This window comes from Tasmannia lanceolata, unplaced genomic scaffold, assembly GCF_043159265.1.
Source record: "Tasmannia lanceolata isolate RefF3 unplaced genomic scaffold, GAP_Taslan_0.1 ptg000018l, whole genome shotgun sequence".
Lineage (NCBI taxonomy): Eukaryota > Viridiplantae > Streptophyta > Magnoliopsida > Canellales > Winteraceae > Tasmannia > Tasmannia lanceolata.
In genome coordinates, this window is record NW_027518695.1 from 58,749,223 (window position 1) to 58,767,384 (window position 18,162).

At 38.0% G+C, this 18,162-nt stretch overlaps 1 protein-coding gene across 1 annotated transcript in view; it reads left to right on the forward strand.

The window, feature by feature from the left end:
• Positions 1-18,162, forward strand: part of LOC143850537 (receptor-like cytosolic serine/threonine-protein kinase RBK1) — a 115,294-nt gene that overhangs the window by 15,414 nt on the left and 81,718 nt on the right. The window contains exons 3-4 of the mRNA XM_077359779.1: positions 7,381-7,635; positions 8,760-8,914. Coding sequence (XP_077215894.1) covers positions 7,381-7,635; positions 8,760-8,914 — 410 coding nt within the window. The remainder of the gene's footprint in view (positions 1-7,380; positions 7,636-8,759; positions 8,915-18,162) is intronic.

Consider the following 18,162-nt stretch of genomic DNA (forward strand, 5'->3'; position numbering starts at 1 on the left):
TTCAAGAAGAAAGAAGAACTCGGTGATGGATCTTCTCAACCACGATGTTACGGTTGCAAGAAGCTTGGACACATTCGCCCGGATTGTCCACTCAACAATGAACCCACTTCAAACAACCGCTTCAAGAGAAGAGAAGGCAAGAAAGGAATGACCGCCTCGTGGGATGAAGAAATTGAAAGCGAAGGCGAACAAAATGATGGCGAAGATTGCTTGATAGCAAGGAACGTATGCTTCATGGCCTCAACAAACGACAACAATGAGGTATGCCTTAAAAGCCATAACAAGAGGAACACATGGTACCTTGATAGTGGATGCTCTAGACACATGACTGGAGACCTCACTCAATTCGCATCACTATCACTCAAGAATGGTGGAGAAGTTACCTTTGGAGATGACAAGAAAGGAAAAGTCAAAGGTGAAGGCACCATAGGTAACTCTACCTCTCCCATACATGATGTACTCTTTGTTGATGGTTTGTCCCATAATCTTATTAGCATTAGTCAATTATGTGATAATGGTTTTGAAGTTGTCTTCAATCCCGATAAATGCATTGTTAAAAATAAGATAGATGGAGTAGTCAAATTCATAGGCTCTAGAGACAATAACATTTACACAATTGGATTAGATGATCTTAGACTCCAAAATGTGACTTGTCTTAATGCCATTAGTGAGGATTCTTGGCTATGGCATAGGAGGTTGGGTCATGCCGGAATGGATCTCATTTCGACCCTCTCCTCAAAAGAAAGTGTTAGAGGATTGCCTAAGTTCAAATTCATCAAGGATCACATTTGTAGAACTTGTCAATTAGGAAAACAATTGAAAAGCTCATTTGCACCTAAAAATATGATTTCAACTTCCTACCCCTTGGAGCTACTTCATATGGATCTTTTTGGACCAATGAAGACAAGTAGCCTAGGTGGAAAGAGGTACGTGTTCGTAGTTGTGGATGACTACTCACGGTTCACTTGGGTCATATTTCTAGCACACAAAGATGAAACTTATAAAAACTTCCTTATATTGTGCAATCAAATACAAAATGAAAAAGGTGTTGCTATCTCTTACATTAGAAGTGATCATGGAACGGAATTTGAAAATGTACATTTTGACACTTATTGTAATGAACATGGCATAAAACATAATTTTTCCGCACCTAGAACACCTCAACAAAATGGAGTAGTAGAAAGAAAGAATCGAACTCTCCAAGAAATGGCTAGAACTATGTTGCATGAAAATGATCTCCCTAGATATTTTTGGGCCGAAGCGGTTAGCACCGCTTGCTATATCATAAACAGGGTATATCTAAGGCCAATTATAAGAAAACACCTTATGAGCTTTGGAAAAACTTGAAACCAAATATAAGCTATTTTAGAGTGTTTGGATGTAAATGCTTTATTTTAAACATCAAAGATAATCTACACAAATTTGATAGGAAATCGGATGATGGAATATTCTTAGGGTATTCTTCTCATAGCAAGGCATATAGAGTATTTAATAGGAGAACCCTAGTAGTAGAAGAATCCATGCATGTGACATTTGATGAAAGAGAGCCAACACCACAAGAAATGCCACATGATGAGGATGAACCCATTGAACATCTTTTTCCAAAATTGAGTGCTCCTCCTCATGCATCAACAAGTCATACATTACCTAGTGAGGAAGTAGAAAATGAAAATGATGACTCATTGCCTAGGGATAGGAGAACATTGGTAGATCATCCTGAATCCCAAATTTTAGGTGATGCCACATTGCCAGTAAGAACTAGATCATACTATCGTAGTGTGAGTAACAATTTGGCGTTCCTATCCGAATTAGAACCAAAATCCATCAAGGAAGCTGAAAAGGATGAATATTGGTTGATGGCTATGCAAGAAGAGCTAAGTCAATTCGAAAGGAACAAAGTGTGGAGGCTAGTGCCTAGACCTAGTGATCATCCAGTCATTGGCACGAGATGGGTGTATAGAAATAAATTGGATGAAAATGGAATTATCACTACGAATAAAGCTAGGCTTGTAGCCCAAGGGTACAATCAGGAGGAAGGGATAGATTATGATGAAACATTTGCTCCTGTTGCCCGTATGGAGGCTATTAGGATACTTTTGGCATATGCATCTCATAAAGGATTTAAACTATATCAAATGGATGTCAAAAGTGCCTTCCTAAATGGCTATATCCAAGAGGAAGTGTATGTTGAGCAACCTCCAGGTTTTGAAGACTTCAAACATCCAAATCATGTCTTCAGGCTTGATAAAGCTTTATATGGATTAAAGCAAGCTCCTAGAGCTTGGTATGAGAGGCTTTGCACTTTCTTAGTTGAAAAGGGATTCGAGATGGGAAAGGTGGATAAAACCTTATTTATCAAAAGAGAAAATCATGATATCCTCCTTGTCCAAATCTATGTGGATGATACCATCTGTGGCTCAACTAATCAAAAATTGTGTGATGAATTTGCAACCTTAATGAAAAATGAATTTGAAATGAGCATGATGGGAGAGTTAACCTACTTCTTAGGACTCCAAATTAAACAATACAAAAATGGAATATTTTTAAATCAAGAAAAATATACAAAGGAGTTATTAAAGAAGTATGGCATGGATAGCAGTAAGACATCAAGAATTCCCATGAGTACTACTGCTAAGCTAGAAAAAGATGAATTTGGCAAATCTGTGGATCAAAAATTGTATAGGGGTATGATAGGTAGTTTGCTCTATTTGACAGCCAGCAGACCAGACATTATGTTTACTGTCTGTCTCTGTGCTCGATTTCAATCGGATCCTAAAGAATCTCACCTATCAGCAGTTAAGAAGATCTTCAAGTACTTAAGAGGAACCCAAAGTCTAGGACTGTGGTATGAAAGATCATCTTCCTTCACTCTCATCGGATATTCAGATGCAGACTTTGCTGGATGTAGAGTAGACAGGAAAAGCACTAGTGGGACTTGCCAATTCTTGGGTAAATCACTTGTTTCATGGTTTAGCAAGAAGCAAAATTCAGTAGCTCTGTCCACAACAGAAGCAGAATATGTGGCAGCTGGAGCTTGCTGTGCTCAAGTCCTATGGATGAAAAGCACATTGATGGACTATGCAATCAAAATGGAAAATATTCTCATCCAATGTGACAATACTAGTGCTATATGCTTAACAAAGAACCCCATACAACACTCAAGAACAAAACACATTGAGATTAGGCACCACTTCATCAGAGATCACTCACAAAAAGGGGATATTTGCTTAAAATATATCAACACTGAAGATCAATTAGCGGATATCTTTACAAAACCCCTTAGTGATGATAGAATTTGCTATATCCGAAGTGCCTTAAACATATGGAGTGCGGATCAAATCAAAGAAATTGCCAAATAAATACTTTGTGCCTTTAACCAGCTTATCTATATAGTATTTATATATATAATCTTTGTTTGGTAGTATCTGCATGAATGAGATGTCAAATTTTTAATCTTAAAAATCACTCAATTGATATTCTTAGCCTTCTTAGTTTTTCTAAGTTGGAGAGGTATCTTCACTTTAATTAAAATACCTAACATCTTGACATATGTCAACATCTCGATCATGAACAGGTATATGTGCATTACTTGGTTATATATTTTTATACCATAAGCATTGATTTAGGGGGAGTTATCCACTCCTAAATTTTTTTTTACACCCTTTCTGTCGATGACAAAAGGGGGAGAAGTTTGAAATTGATTATCTATTCAATTGACTATATGCACCACTTGCTTATAACTTGTATCATTTATATGTGTGCATATATTGAGGGGGAGTTCCAGTATTCACTTGCCTACTATGTCACTCCACACACACCTCATAATCAATTTTGTTTGTCATCATCAAAAAGGGGGAGATTGTAAGCCCAAGGGTCTACTCTCCTATCTTGTTTTGATGATTCTAAACATAATTGATTGTGTTTTTGAATACTAATCAATTTGCTTTGAAGTGTTGTGTTTAAGATAGGATTGATCATTGAAGAAACCAACACTCAACTTGGTCATGCTTAAAGGTGTACCAAACAAGAGCCAAAGGAGCTAAGTGTAGCTCACATCATCACTCAAGCAAGCATCCAAAGATGGAAGATCATTTGAAGACCAAAGCTAAAGAGGGATCGAGGATTGCATAGGTATCATTGTACATCCTTTCTCTTTAGATTTTCAAGTCAAGGCAAAACGTTTTCAAAGTGTTTTCAATTTGTTTTTCAAAGAACACTTAAGAACTTAAAATGGATTAGTGAATGGTTATGTGGTGGACCAACATGTTGGGACCCTCATAAACATTCCAAAATAACCATAGGAGTTGAGTTCCAAAAGCTAAAAATCAAACAAGCAATAAAAATCAAAAACTGCGGATTTTTAGGCTTCTCGGAACTCCGAGATTTTTCTCGGAGCTCCGAGCTCGGAACTCCGAGAAAAGGTCCAGTAGCGTCTGGACATTTTCTCGGAACTCCGAGAAATGGTCCAGTAGAAATTTTATTTCTTCTGGCCGTTGTCTCGGAACTCCGAGAATATTTCTCGGAACTCCGAGAACCCTGCGACAGCTCAGAATATAGCCGTTGGGATTTGAATTAATTCTTGTATTTTGATATTTCCACCCCCAAACGGTCATATTCTTTGGAGAGGCTATAAATACAATATGTAGAGAAGTTTTTCTCACTCCCTTGATCATTTGAAAACATCCTTGAGCATCAAAGAAAACTTGCAACCTATTATTGCTTGAGATTTTTGTTTTCCCCAAACTTGCCTTGCAACTTGCAAATCTATTTGAGTTGGGATTTTAGAGCTTTCACTTGCAACCATCATTGAAGAGCAATCAAGGATCTACAAAGAGCATCAAGCTTTCAAGAAGAAGCCAAGCTACTCAATCTTCATATCTTGTATAGGTGGCTAGGACATTCCGTTTTTAATTTCCTAGAGAGCAACCGCTTAGAACTCGGCGGAGAAGGAGAGTCTTTGTAAAGGTGTAAGGGCATCCTTGTTTAATATCCCTTGGAATTGTAACCGCCTCGGAGCCGGGCATCGTGGAGGTCTCCAATAGTGGAATCCCTCAAGTGCGACCTTGAGTAGAGTGGAGTAGGCCGTTGGCCGAACCACTATATATCGGTGTGTCATTTCTCACTCTTGCATTTCCATTATTGTTTGGCTTGGCATTTCACTTTGTTCTTTCAATTATATTTGCACTAACCAAATATTTAATTAAGTGAAGAAAAATTCCAATTAGGGTTTATAGGTAATTTTCAAAAGGCCTAATATTGAGTTAAATTCAATTCACCCCCCCTCTTGAGTATTTCAGGTTGAACCTTGTCTAGTTGGAAATCAGGTCAGAGAGGGTTCAGGTTGGAAAAAATGGATTCTTCGGGTCGGGTCGGGTCGGGTCGGGTCGGCCTTAGCCCGACTCAACCCGACTCGAGTTGCACCTTTAGGTCAGAGAAACATAATTTTCTTGTGTCCTTTTCGACATGAACCTTATAGTTTGGCGGATTTTATGAGAACCACGTAAATTCTGAAATTTTTCTTCATGCATTCCCCCTATTGGTGGATGTGGTTGGACCCATCTCTTGGGTTTAGATGTACTCTTATGGAATACTAAACCTTTTATTCATAATTAGGGATTTGCTGGGCCATTTCGTGACTAATAGGACAAAATCTGCTGAAAAGTGAACCCGTGTCGCTGTTCTCTCATGCAAAAGTCAGCCGCGAAATGGTTTTTCCACGGAATTGCCTAGCAAATCCCTCGTAATTATTTAAGGTTAATGATATATGCACTTTTTATAATAATATTTTTCACTTTTTAATTACTTTTCTGAATGGGTGTTATTTGTTTTTTGACCATTGTGATAGCATTTAGTTGCTTATTAAGAAAAAGTTAAAAATTTAAAGAAGAATGCCATTTGGCATGCATCATTTCCTCATTTAAAAGGAAAAACCAAAAAGGTAATAAAGATTAAAGTGGAGCTAGTATTACAGCTCCACTTTTGTTCATATGCTCTTTATTTTAAACTTCTAGGGTGCCTTTGAGTTGCCTGGAATCAGAAGATGGAATTGGGATGCAATTCCAATTCTGCTGATTCCTGTATTAGGTTAAGAAAAAAAAGAGCGGTATCAGAGGGCGGAATTCACACCACGGGGAAATAGAGGGAGAGGAATTGCTTGAATCAATTTCCCACCCCAAGCGGTGTTATTCCGATTCTGTCCTGGTCAAAATGGATTTTTTATTATAATTTTTAAAATTAAAATTTTAATTTTAATTTTTTTTCTCATTCCATTTGAGGAAGAATCAAAATAGGAATTATATGATGTCAATTCCGATTCCTGATTCTGGCCATCCAAAGGCAGCTAAGGTTAAGTTTAGATTGCTGAAATCATGTATCAAAATTGGCATCCTATTCCGATTCCCCCCATTCATTTTGACCAGGGCAAAATTAGAATACCACCTCTTGTGGCGGAAAACAAATCCTCACTTTCTTGTTCATTAAATTTGCCCTCGTGTCATTTTTTTCCCCTTGATTCTATTCATTTTTTGAACCAAACATTGGAATTGGGTGGAATGGCAGTAGTATTAGTCATATATTTTGTTTAGCTTCATACCAAAAAATGGAAAAGAATTGTGTTCTATACCATTTCATTCGGTGTTTCGTTCCATTTTGGCATGTTTCGGCCGAAACACCCTGTTTCGTTCCATTTCGTCCAATATGGCGACGAAACACAAACTATTTAAAAAAAAAAAACAGAAATGCCTTCCTAGTGGCTCAGCTTCCGTTTTTACAATTTTGCCTTCTTGTTTTAGCCGTTTTTATGTATTGCGATTAGTCTAATATTCTAGGTAATAAAAAGTGTTTTTAAATATTTAGTTCATTAAATTGTTTCTTATATTTTTAGCAATTTTTAATTTTTAAAAATTTTTTGACTATTATTTTTTCCTGTCGTCGTAGCGTCTTTTACGAAACGAAAAGCCGAAACGTCAAAATTGGGAAACGTTCAGTTCCACTGGCCAAAACAAAACGACGAACGAAGCAGAATATACATCTAAACAGGAGCCATTTATTTGCATATAATCTTACATGCAAATGATTCTAAAGTTAAATATAATTATTTGAATATAATAAAAATAGTAGTTACAGAAATAATATAATTAATGGCTTCAAAAGAGGTCTTAATGTCCCCTAATTGACAAATAAGATTGTTAAAATAATCTTATTTGCAAATAAAAACCAATTTTAGTAGTATACAAGGAGGCCCAAGAAGCCCTTAATCTTCCGTTCTAATTTTGGATAAAAACTATGGATTTATACTAATCTCTCTCTCTCTCTCGCTCTCTCTCTCTCTCTAAATTGACGTAATATTACCGTAATTTGCTCTTTCTCCTCAACTTGCAGAAATGTTGATTGGAAAGGGTGGCCATGCAGAAGTTTACAAAGGGTGTCTGCCAAATGGGCAACTTGTTGCAGTGAAGAGGATAACAAAGAGAGACAAGGAGGAGGGGAGAGTTGGAGACTTTCTGTCTGAGCTTGGAATAATTGCTCACATAAATCATCCCAATGCAGCTCGTTTACTTGGTTTTGGTGTGGAAGGAGGATTGTACTTAGTTCTCCAGTTCTCCCCACGTGGAAGTCTAGCTTCTATTCTCCATGGTAATTCTTGTGTTGATCCCTTTTTTTTAAAAAAAAAACTAAGGTTTATTGATGCTATGTGTAGACTATACACTGAAGCTTGGTATATAAACCATCCTACCAACAATCTGACATAACATGGCCGGCCTGATTCAAAATTGTTCTTAAATCTCCAATCAATAGCTTTCTTGGGTCTCCTAAAATTCCCATTGATTGGATGTTAGGATTCGTCTGGTTTCATTTGAGAGGTGGGCCCCTAAATGGAAAGTGAGAATTGAATGAATGGGCATGTTGTGTGTATACACCAAGTTTCAGTGTATCTATACTGTATACATAAAAGTGGGGCAAGTTATTTAAAACCTTATAAATGTAAATTTCTCCATAGCTATTTAATACTTAATAAAATTAAATTTCTTGAAAGATGAAACTACAACTATTTTTAATTATTCGGAAATTTAATTTACTACTAAAATTTATTTAAATTTGTTCTAAATCCTTAGACCAGATCTGCAATGTTCATGGATTTTAAAAAAAAAAAAATTTTTGGTTTTTACCTGTTAATAGTATAAGTGCACTGATTCACCTAGAATTTAACTACAGTAAAATACTGTAATTAAAATGATGCTAACTTTAGAGATTTCTATTAATGAAAAATTATGTAACATGAAGTCTGAAACCTGGACTTAGCTTCTGATGGCGTATAATGCTAAGATATCTATATAACTATAAAATACTTATAAATATAAATCTATCATCGAATACTTATCTATATGTACACTACATGCTAGAGATGTTCATCATGGGGATATCAAGTGCGCTGAGGTTTATTTTATCCTTGGATAGATTTGCGATCTTCTTTTTGTAGACCTTCAATAAAATATTACCAGAGCAAAATTGGTTAACAGAGACCATCAAAAATCTTTGATATTCAATGGCAGAAAACTCCATAGATCGAATGGTTTTGATCATCCGACCAAGATGATCTTTCAGCAGCTGACAATTCAAGTTGGGGCCCACTAGATTTATGGCCCAAATTGATGATTAGATTGCTGACTTGGGCATTGCACCATAATATGATGCATTGCATTGAGTCGTTATTCTATCTCTATATCTCTTAGAAATGAAATTGAATTTCAGTTTTTCAGGTTCAAAAGGGCTTCTTGAATGGGGTGTCCGGTTTAAAGTGGCCTTAGGAGTGGCAGAAGGGCTGCTATATCTTCATGAGGGCTGCCACAGACGTATAATTCACAGAGATATCAAGGCCTCTATCATATTACTTATGAAAGATTATGAACCTCAGGTATTATTTCATCCGTAGAGCTTTTTTAACAATATTTCCTTGCAAAATGATATACGCACGCCCTTGTTTTAATAATAACACTCCATATTGTTAGTGTATTTTTAAAATAAAATAGTTTTTGACGGGTGCGATCCGAATCGTCAGATCATGTGTAACGGCTAGTCGTGATCAGGTGTGATGATGATCATTCCAATGTGTCCCATCTTCCCAACGGTCATGAGCCTAAAGGGTGCGACTCGCACCGTGGATGATCGATCTAGCAGTTATGGGGTTGGAGGGAGGTTTTACACAAACCAACAGTCACTCCAGGATCGATCTGAACCATAGAGTTGCGGATGGGCGCGATCTAACGACCAGAATTGAACCCTCTCTGAATAGGTGCTATGTAAAGGGGCAGGATCGATCTGGACCGTAGAATCGTGGATGAGAGCGATCTAACGGCCAGAATCGAACCCGCTCTAAATAGGTGCTCTGTAAGGGTGCAAATCAAACATAAAAGTTGCCAGAAACTGGAACCAAATTCCAAATCAAACAGAAAGGATGCTAGAAACTGGAACCAAATTCCAAATCAAACAGAAAGGGTGCCATGGAACCAAATTTCCAAAGCAAAGTGATACTTGTTCCTTCCAAAGGTGGATCTTAGGTTTCATTCAAGTATATTGTTTTCTGCAGAAACAGTAACTTGTATCTCAAATACTTGTTCCTTCCAAGTGTGGTTCTTGGGTAAACTTGTATCTCAAATACTTATTCCTTCCAAGTGTGGTTCTTGGGCTCGTTTCCGCTTAGTGCAAAGTGTCAACAACCATTTTGGTGTAGATTACACCGGGCTTTCATTGTATCTTGGAGGCTAATTCGTAGTAAAATAGAGGAGAACCCCTATTTTACTGTTCATTGAAGCTTACGTGTCAGCCTCCCCTTTCGTCTTACCTTATATATTCTACGTTTTTAAAAGACTTTGCTTACGTGTCAACCCCCTATTTCGTCTCATCCTGAGAGAAAAAACCTCCGCCCGGTATTTTATAGATTTTCTCTCGATATTTTCTATCTCTCTTTCTCTCTCTATATTTTCGTCTACCTAGAGAGATAACCTCCACCCGATATTTTCGAGATTTTCTCTCGATATTTTATTTCTCTTTCTCTCTCGATCCCGCGTTGCAAATCGGATTTCTCCCCAAAAAATCGTTTATAATAGAAACAAATCTCATTTACCTATATTTATTGCTATTCAATCTCTCTCTACATTGAACGTTTCCATGTTTCACTCTTCTTATTAATTAACCTTTCTCTCTCTTGAGAAATTTTGGCAACTTTCTGTAGCATATGCGATTATTTTACCCTTTATTTAAAGAATTTTACGGGTCAGATTATGATATTCCCACACCCCATTTTTAGAGTTTTTATACGGTGTGTAAGCTTCCATTGTATTTTCCAAAAAGTACTCTACATCACACCATAGGATGATCCAGACCTTTCATTTCATGGGCTACAATGTAAAAAGGTTGTGCCCCAAAATCATTTCCACAAGACGATCCTAGCCTTATGATATATCGAGGAACTGCATGTTATGGAAAATTGGAAACATCTATAGATCGGAAGGTTAGGATCATCATGTGGAAATAATTTTTTTGGCACAACCTATTTGGGGCCATAGGATGATCCAAACCGTCCATTTGATGGGCCACAATGTAAATAGGTTGTGCCCCAAGAATTTTAGGGGTGGGATTACTTACAGAGCTATCTGATTTTTTATCCCATCAAGCTGTCTTCCACTTCATAGTTCTCTGATTTTTTCATCCCATCAAGCTGTCTTCTAATACTTTTCTTGGTCCACCCCCCGCCCCCTCCTTTCTCTATCTCTATCTCTCTGCCAATGCTTTCCCTATTTTTGTTTCTGTTTTTTTATGAATTTCATTTTGGCCGTGATTTGTAGAAACTATTGGTGAGATTATTCATTAATTTGTTTGCAGTTCTATTATCTTTATGAGAATGACAGATGGCCTACTTTATTATATTTTACACCGAACATCATTCAATTTATTGTGATTTCTTTTTATTTACATTTTATTTGTTGCCCGTATATATATATACACGCTTCCCTGGCACATAATATTCCAACGTTGCAATTTTTTTTGCTTATGGAACCTTCAAAGTCGCTGTTTCATACTAAATGAGTTTCGGATAACTACACAACTAATTTGGCTTATTAATTTGTGTTTGCGACCTACTAAATTGAATTGAATTCATTCCTTTTTTGCTATTGTCTTCAATCATGCTATGTTCTTTCTTTTCTTTTTTTGTTTGGTTCTTCAATTTCTTTTTTGTACTTCTAAATTATAGCCCACCCATTCTGTCCCTCTACTTCGTCCCAATTATTGGATTCCAAATTACGTTCAATTTTGACCCCATTAATCAGTTTTGGTCTCTCAATTGGTTCTCAAATCAAAACAAAGGGGCCTAATTGTAATTCGAGTCAAATAATCACTTTTGGGCTCAAATTCTATCCTCAAAAGCTAAATCAAACAACTGTGTCTAAAATACCATGGAAATTTCAGGACTGCTTCTCTCTCTAAATCATGCGCCTAAAATTTATTCAATTGTGGACCCAGTGCTTCTATACACCATGCCCGAGTATGTGCTGATACCAACTCAGTAGTTATCCAAATATATGATTTTAGTTATCTGATCTCCTTTGCAAGTAAATGTTATATTGCTTTTGCAATTTTTTAAGAAGTATAGTGGGACAACATGGTGGCCCAACAGTGGAACGGTTTGGATCATCCTTGTGGGCTCTACTAATTTCTATATACTACGATCAAGGACTTGTAGATGCCAACATAGTCAAAACATATTTATCGTATAGGATCATCCATGTAGGATGAGATACATCCAGCCTCGTGCGATGACAGGTAGTGAATGGAAGACTGATTTTCATTTTTCTTGTAAGAAGCTGCAGTGTTATTATTATATTTCATGGAAATTTCTGAAATATTCCATGAAATTCTCTTTCATAGTACCAGATCAAGCGAGGTATAATCACCATCTTCCTTCTCCTTATTGATATATTGATGGAAAAAAATGGAGAGAAAAAAAAAAGCTTCTATTTTTATGAACTGGGTTTAGTTGTATATCCTTTAAATTTCTTTCCTGGACAGTGTTTAATGAGAGGAACAGATTTGGAAAAGGGATTTTCTAGGAAGGAGGGAAGACACAAAGACAAAGGAGAGGGTTTTTTCAAAGTGTTTTCATGGCTGCTGATTTGCTACATTTCTTTATTCGGGTAACCGCGCCGGTCAAATTGCCTCATTCATTTGGGCTGCTCTGTCTACATTTCTCTCCATTTTCAGGTTGCCCGTCTATTTATCGAATGAAGTGAAACCTGGAACCACCGGATGTACTTTTTGTTTAACATGCTTCTAAGAGAACCCCATGGCTAGATTAGTTTTTCTTTATTTTCTATTCTTTCTTTTTTTTCCCACCAATTTCTAGATAAGAAATGCCCCTACTTCAAATATAATTTTGAAGAACTCGTTTTTTCAGACAGTGGTTTAAGAAACCAGTTGGAGTTTTCTTGGATCATGGAAGGCCTCAAATTGGGATTGCGGATACGTGGATTTGCAAATGCGATATTGCAATCACCATGGGACAACAAATGTATAACCTTTTGTATATAGGTTGGGAAAAACGGGATATGATATTGATGTGATATGATTTGCCAAAACGTGATAAATAGTGGGTTGCCACGAAACTTGATAAAAGGAGAGATATTATTGGAGATATAATTGCTGAATTAGGAGAGAGAAAGAGATATAATAGGAGATTTAATAGCCTTTAATAAGAGATTTAATAGCTTTCTTCGGTATAAAAGAGGGCTTTGCTTTTTAAAATTGCGAACCACAATGTAAATTGGTTGTGACCAAAAATTTATTCCCAAAGGATTATCATAGCGTTCGATCTATAGTGGAAATATATATTTATTTAGAAAAATGTGTGAGTATAAGGACTTACACCATATAAACTGAAGGCTGCCCTTGCAAAAAATCATCTACAAGGGCACTTCCATTGGTCCATTTTAACAAAGTGCATTTAATTCTATCTTTGTTTGAACCGTTTGATGGTTTTCCATGTAATTATAAATGTGCTTTGTGAGTTCAAAACCGTTTGATGGTCTCCAATTCTTTGGAGACCCTTATACGTAAAGGCACGTACCGCCTGACCACAAGACTTTATTCTGTACCGTCTGATCGGTATGAGTTTCCTGCTTTCCTTAAATAAATCAATCTATTCCCTCTGGTTTAGCTTACCAGATTAGCTCAAAATTAAACATAAATTTGAGCCCAACAATCAGTTTTGGAACCAGTTCTCAAAATCCAAAACAAACAGGGCCTAAATGTGCAAGTAAGAATATATTTTGGTGGCATTGAAATAGATCTCTATTTCCTCTGTGGATACAGGACGAGTTAGATGATCAGCTTCATCTGCGGTCAACTTGTGAAGAGGTTCTGGGGGATCCTTTACGCTCCTCTTGTTTGCGTTCAGCAGGCCCCGAAAATAATCAATATGGATGTTTTCAATTTCTTTTGGCTCTGTAGTGAGAGCTCCTTCCTCCGTTTTCATCGCGATGATCTGATTGGAACTTAATCTGGATTTTATTGCCGAGTGGAAATTTTTTGTGTTGGAGTCTCCCAATTGCAACCAGCTGACTGTTGATTTCTGCCTCGCTATATTTTCTTCCAGGATCTTTACTTTTAAGAATTCATTTATGAGGTTTGTCTCTTCGTCTTTCAGGCTGTTACAATTTGGATTAGCAACTATCTTCGTCTCGATTTCCTCAAGCTCTTTTTTGATAATAGGAGAAGTGATGTCGATTCGACCAAACATTTCCCTATTCCATATGGTTATATGCTTCTTTACTTCCTTCATCTTGAGTTAACCTGAACATGGGGTTGCCTTTTACCTCAATTCTCCAAGCTTTCTCCACAACTGGTAACAGAGATAGGTCTTGCAACAAGGCATTTAGGAACTTGAAGGGCTTGGGCCCTAAACTTTTGAAGTCTCGCAGCTTGACAATAATTGGGCTATGATCAGAAATTCCTGGGTTTAAATATTCCGCTTAGGATAATGAGTATTGGGTCAGCCATGCACCATTTATCAGAGCCCGATCTAGCTTAGCAAACATTTTTTCTCTCGTTAGAGCTCGATTATTCCAGGAATATGGATTTCCAATCGATCGAAGATCATTTAGATTGCAGTTTTGGATGCATTCGTTGAATTCATCCATATCTTCGATTTTCGGCATTGTTCCTCCCTTTCTTTCGCTATGGTACCTTATTGCATTAAAGTCTCCTATGAGAATCCAAGGTTGGCTAATTGTACTTACAATTTGCTCCAGGTCCCTCCACAGAATTCTTCAATCAATGTTGTAGTTGTGGCCGTACACAGCCATTTGAGTAAAGCTCTTATTCAATTGTATCATGTGAACTTCAGCATGTAAGAACTGGCTAGTTTCCATCTTCATTTGTAATTTACTCTACCCGGATCCCAAAGAATCCAAAGTCTACCCTTGATAACGTTCTGATAATTTCCCAATAGTTCCAGTCCTCTTGAATGTCATTGACAAATTCTCTAAGCTTATGGGCTCTAGCTTCCGTTTCCATGATGCAGCAACTGGGCAATTTATGCTTTCTGATCAAATCTCTGATTTCATCCCTCTTTGTTTTGGAGCACAATCCTCTAATGTTCCAAGACCCTATAATATTCATTGATTTGTGAGATTCAAGGTGATTTGGGCTCCTGAAGAGTCTGCACAACTGGTACTTGAGCTCGCCCTTTTAAACTTCGGATCAGTTATTGTTTCAACTGGCGCACAATTCCAAGGAGATTGATCTGAGCCATTTCCTGCGATGATCCTGATAATTTCCTCCGGCTTCCAATGATCCGTGCTTAATTTCTGTTCAACCGAGGTATGGCCTTTCGTTTGGATCTCAGTTCTACTTTCCTGGACATTTCTGATGGATAGGGCTAAGCCAGGGGACCAATCTTTTCTCAGATTAGCAAATGCTGAGGGGGGTTCATGGTCTGAGAGTGCTTCACTTTCTTCTTCCGACGGCCTTTGCTCCTCTTCTTCTTTCTGATCATTTGCCTCTTCATCTTCATTCAGAGTTTGTAACACATTGAAGTGGTTGTGAGTTATAAAACTGGGATGCTGAACTGATTTTGAGGGTCTTTCCACTTCAGTGGATTTGCTTTTTCTTACTTGAAAGTTTTCCCTTGTGTCTGTCATTTTTTTACCTTGGTTTTTCAAATTTCCGCCTTGCTTTGTCTGTTTGGGCCTCCACTCCTGCTTTGAGGTAACAATTGGGACAGTTCTTTTAGTACCGAGGGGGCATACCTTTGCCGAATGACTAAAAGTATTGCATTTGTGGGTTGAATTGGGTTTCCAATCATATTTGACAGGTTCAAAAGTAATTTCAGAGGAAATTCTAATTTGGATGGTGTCTGGGAGGTTTGTGCCAGCTTCAATTTTCCACACAAATACGAGCAAAGCTCAATCGCGAAGATTCAGCTGTTTGGCTGTCCATGTAGAGGGGTTTTCCGAATCCGTTAGCAATTTTGCTAAGGATTCTGTTCGTCCAGAATTTTAGATGAAGATTTGGCAATTTAATCCAGATTGGGATATGCTTCAGGTTTGCCTTTTCCACCAAAACATCTTTGGACCATTTTCTTAGAATAAGAGGTCTACCACCATAGCTGTGGGCCAGGGTTTCCAGCCCTTGAGAGCAGTCTTCTGAGTTTGTAAATTTGAATAGGAAGAACCCATTACTCATGGCGATGAGCTGTACATCCCCTTTCCACTTCCATTTTCTGGCTAGATGATCTCTCAAAGCCAGAAAATAAGGTCTTCGCCTAGAGGAGTCACTCCTGATCAATGCTGTCCCAATAACTCTTCCCAACGCAGGTAGGTGGGGGAAATCCGATTCAGCCACTGCCTTTTGTGAAGCGTTCAGAATTTCTCTGGTCTCGTTTGGGCCCTGCACAGTGCTTTCCAAGCCTTGACTTTCAAAATTTGAAATTAGCGGTTCTGTTTGGGTGTGGGGTTCAAGAGATGGTTAGCATTATCCATCGGATCTAGGCCTAGGCTCTAGGCTTTCCTTTAATGGACTGTGTCGGAGGATTTGGGGAATATTTCCACAAATAGCAAATTTTCCTTCTCCTTCCTCTTCCTTCGTTTCCCGCCCATGGTTGGCCTCTTCAGGAAATATATACTGGTTCAGCTTGGGGGCTGAGGGTGGGGCGAAATCGGCATGCTAGTCCACTTCTTCAAGCAGCTTTGTTCTCTGATTTTTAGGATTTTTCTCCTTCTTCTTCTCTTTGCCATGGCTTTGATTACCTGTGTTTTTGGGCGATGCACCTCTGGTTTATCAAAAATTTTATGGACCCTTGTGCCTCTTTCGAAATGTGTGGTGGGGTCGAAACCTTGTGTAACTTCTTCTTCCTCGTATCTTCCTTCTCTGAGAGCTGCTATGTTTTTATAGATATCCTTTTCTCTATCCGATATCCAGAGGGGGGCTTGAAGGGCTTGGGCCCTTGAGCTTTTTGGGGGACCTGAAGGGCTTGGGCCCTCAAGATTTTTTTCGAGATCATTATCCAGAAATGAAAGATCCTCATCTGGCCAGTATCCATGGCCTGCTTGGAGAGCATCTCCAAATCCCAGAGGGGAGTCCTTACCTGGGTCTGAATGTTCAGAAAAACTTTTTTCAGGAGAGTTATGAGCAGAAAGAAGGTCGTCGAAACCATATTCTGCTTCAAGTTCTTTCACAGCTTGGGGGATGCCTGGATCAGGGGGTTTCTCCATGAGCAACCCGAGCAGAGGACCAGCTATAAGAGGGTTATTGCAAAAGAACTTCTCAGCATAGAAACATTAACCTAGGGGTGAGTAGTTTGCAAAGGACAAAAGGAAAGAGTGTTCGAATGAAATGGGATATGGGAACCAAAGAATCCATGGCCCATAACATCACTGAAGTTGGGAATACAAATATCTAGGAAGTTGAAACCATAGGCCGTGCTTTTGATTACATTGCAATCATCATGACTCATGACATGCATAGCTTGACTTCCATGCCTTTCTTTTTTTTTAATGAAATAAAAGGAAGAGTAAGAACCCATCTTTTATTTCTTCTTCAAACTAGAGGCAGCAAATCGGGGAGGAGATTGCTGTGATACTTGGGCGGGCGACAACGGCGAGATTGAACAGATAAGAGATGGTGAAATATGTTTGTGTTTATAAGTCTAGAGAGAAAGGAGAAACCAGAGGCTGTGCAGATGTTGGGAAAAAAGGGCAGTAGAAGCGCCGGGAGAGTTGGTGGCCGGGCGGACGGCAAAATCACTGTCCGCCAGAGAGCAGAAGTGCTTGTTTTGTGGTCAGTGGCATATCAATGGCTCTGATACCATGATAACTTACCAACTTCTCCAAAAGCTTAAGTTGTTGGAGAGAGGTGTTATTTATCTTTTATACTTTAACAAAGGTTCTATGCACAGAAACACAGTTTTGAGTTTGGAATTATTCATTGATTCGAAAAAGACTGCTTGGATGTTGTTTATAAATAGAGAACCTAATTGACCACTTCCTCTAGGACTTCTTTCCAAGAAAATATAGATAACCCTTATCTATAAGACTCCTATCCATACCAAACAACTAGGCAGAGATTTCCACAAGCTATTTAAAGTATAAATTAATTTATTCTACCCTAAGTGGGACCGTCTAGGCACACAACAGTTCTCTGTTTTTGTCCTGACAAGTTTTCTTATTAGTCTTCATTTTGAAATAAAAAGTTAAGCAATTGCATGATTGTAACTTATGCGTGTGACTACGGTAATTTTATATTCTTCATGTTTTGTTTCATTGTTTTGGTGCTAATATACTATACTTGTTTGTTATTTTATCTTTCTGAATTTCACAATCAATCTGAGAAAGTTTTCTTTTGACATACATTGCCCAGATAAATGTAAAGGGACTTCACAGCCTAGAGAGAAAGATGTACCCATTCAAGAAATAACTTCTGTTGAGGAAAGAGAGAAGCCTAGAGAGAAAGATGTACCCATTCAAGACATAAATTCTACTGAAGAAAGAGAGATTGCAATGCCAAAAGAAGTGGGCACTTCTCACGTTGTGAATCTGGGTAGCTGTGTAATAGGGAATAAATATGATGGCCTGTCTACACCCGATGTAAATAAAGTACGAGAGGACCTTA